Below are 1,093 nucleotides of genomic sequence, written 5' to 3'. Positions count from 1 at the left end.
CTGCATCGTACGGACAGACAGCATCAAGACACCAGAGAGTGAAGCCAACCCGCTGCTGGAGCAGCTAGAGAAGAAGTGAAGGTGGCACTGGGCCAGGAGGAGCAGACAGTGGCGCAGGGTCTTCCAGGGTCTCTAATGTATGTACTGTGTGAAGAACTGTGCACCCAGGCCTGGTGCAGCCAGCACCCAGTGGGCTTCCTTGGGAACTATGGACCAAACAAATACGGGGACGGAGAAGATCAGGAACCTTCGACTATGTACTCTGAGGCTGAACCCGGGAGCACGGCTAGCGGCGCCGGTGAGGGCAACCTCCCTGTGATACCTCATCACGGTCCTTCAGCCTGCTCGTGGCCCTGGGGACCCACGATGCCACAGCATGTCCCATGAGGACCACGTGCCCCGTGGGGGGCAGGGCCACGCGGTGCCCACCAGCACCCTGCCCAGCAGCTGCTGCTGCTCCTGGCACATGCTCCCGAGGGAATCCCGTACCCACACACAACAAAACACTGATGCAGACCCGTTTTTGCCTGGCGGGGCTCGGTGGCGCAGGCGCCCCCCGCAAGCACACTCAGTATAATGTTTACAGCCCAGCTGTCCGTGTCGGCCGTGCTTTTGAATGCACATTTTTACACTTTTTTAAAGTATTTTTTACAAAGTTTTTATACAGCAATCTCTATATGGATTTATATAATCACTAGATGTGATCCCATAGAAATGTATGTTATGATGGTCTGTTTGTTACAAATGCATATGCCACAGTTATCTCCATTGTGTTACTTGTCCGGTAGCATCTGGTTTCTTTCCCGCCACACTGGGAAGGGGCTTTAAGCTGTCCTCTGCAGTGGTGTCGCTACCCTCTCCATCCATGTATGTCCTTCATAATACTCAGTTCTGTATCTCTCAGTAAATGTTACCTTTATGTATGCTGCCCTTCTGTGCTCTGTCAAGGTCAGGCCATGGTGGGCTCTGACCAGAGCTTGGCACTGTGGCAGCATATCCCAGGTCTGACCAGGCTGAGCATGTTCCTGGCTGAGTGGGATGCTGGAGCTGATCCCTTTCTGGTGGTTCTCTCTAGTAGGAGCCGTGGGCCGGT

General features: G+C 54.1%; 1 protein-coding gene across 1 annotated transcript in view; it reads left to right on the top strand.

Moving 5' to 3' along the window:
- The window catches only part of JDP2 (Jun dimerization protein 2), a 5,981-nt gene extending 5,902 nt beyond the window's left edge, over positions 1 to 79 (top strand). The window contains 1 exon segment of the mRNA XM_010020421.1: positions 1 to 79. This exon segment is cut by the window's left edge and continues 18 nt beyond it. Within this exon segment, the coding sequence (XP_010018723.1) occupies positions 1 to 79 (79 nt within the window).
- The last annotated feature ends 1,014 nt before the right edge of the window (positions 80 to 1,093 follow it).

Source organism: Nestor notabilis, unplaced genomic scaffold (assembly GCF_000696875.1).
Source record: "Nestor notabilis isolate BGI_N333 unplaced genomic scaffold, ASM69687v1 scaffold8778, whole genome shotgun sequence".
In the NCBI taxonomy this organism is placed as follows: domain Eukaryota; kingdom Metazoa; phylum Chordata; class Aves; order Psittaciformes; family Psittacidae; genus Nestor; species Nestor notabilis.
This window is presented reverse-complemented; position numbering and strand designations above follow the sequence as displayed.